The 809-nt window shown below is 65.6% G+C and overlaps 1 protein-coding gene across 1 annotated transcript in view; it reads left to right on the forward strand.

Annotated features, from left to right (window-relative positions):
• Positions 1–539: 539 nt before the first annotated feature.
• KAT2A (lysine acetyltransferase 2A) overlaps positions 540–809 on the forward strand; it is a 9,004-nt gene continuing 8,734 nt past the window's right edge. Inside the window, exon 1 of the mRNA XM_035892362.1 lies at positions 540–754. Coding sequence (XP_035748255.1) covers positions 540–754 — 215 coding nt within the window. The remainder of the gene's footprint in view (positions 755–809) is intronic.

The following is an 809-nucleotide window of genomic DNA, read 5'->3' on the forward strand; positions in this document are numbered from 1 at the left end:
CAGGACAGGCTGGCGGGTGGCCCCCGGGAATGGGGGGGGCTAGAAAGTGCGAGAGGCGTCTGGCAGCGGGTGACGTAGGAACACGTTGCTTTAGGGGTGGGACCGTCCCCGTGCTGGCCAAAGTGACGCACTCCTGGCACGGCGTAACCTGTGCTCTGCTCAGCCCCCCAGCGTGGGGGCCATGGGAAGGGCTTTGCTTGCCCCCCCGGCCAGTGGTCCTGAGGGCATTGCTGCATCACGGTGGCTCTGCAGAAACCCGAGCTCCCGGCACTGATTGCAGCTCCCTATTTGTGGCGTGTGACTCGTCCCCAAAAGCAGGCGCTGCTATTTCAGCTGACGGATAATCAGCTTCTCAAAAATAGGCGATGGCTCCAGAAGGGTGCGTGGGGAGAGAGTGTTCTAGAAGGGGCACACCCCTGGGCAGGGGAGGATAAAACCTGCTGCTCCCCGGCTCCAGCCCAGCACCGCTCCAGCCCCAGCAGAGCTGAGCCGCAGCACGCGCCGGGAGCACGCGCCGGGAGCACGCACCAGGAGCAGAGATGCTTTGCCGCCTGCACTTCATGCCGCCTGCATCCAGCTCGCTGTTCCCATGGCTGGGACCCGTCCGTACCCTTTGGCCGCATCCAGGCACCCTCTTTGCCGAGCTGGAGCGAGAGCTGCGACTGGAGATGGAGAGGGCTCGGGAGTTCATGAGCAGCTTCGAGCAGTTCCTGAGCAGCGGGACAGGCCCCGGCCGGATCGGCATTGCCGCAGAGCGAGCCCCGAGCACCAGCGCAGCCCTGACCCAGGGCTCCGGGGAGGGGTTCTCC

Source organism: Egretta garzetta, unplaced genomic scaffold (assembly GCF_000687185.1).
Source record: "Egretta garzetta isolate BGI_Z169 unplaced genomic scaffold, ASM68718v1 scaffold944, whole genome shotgun sequence".
NCBI lineage: Eukaryota > Metazoa > Chordata > Aves > Pelecaniformes > Ardeidae > Egretta > Egretta garzetta.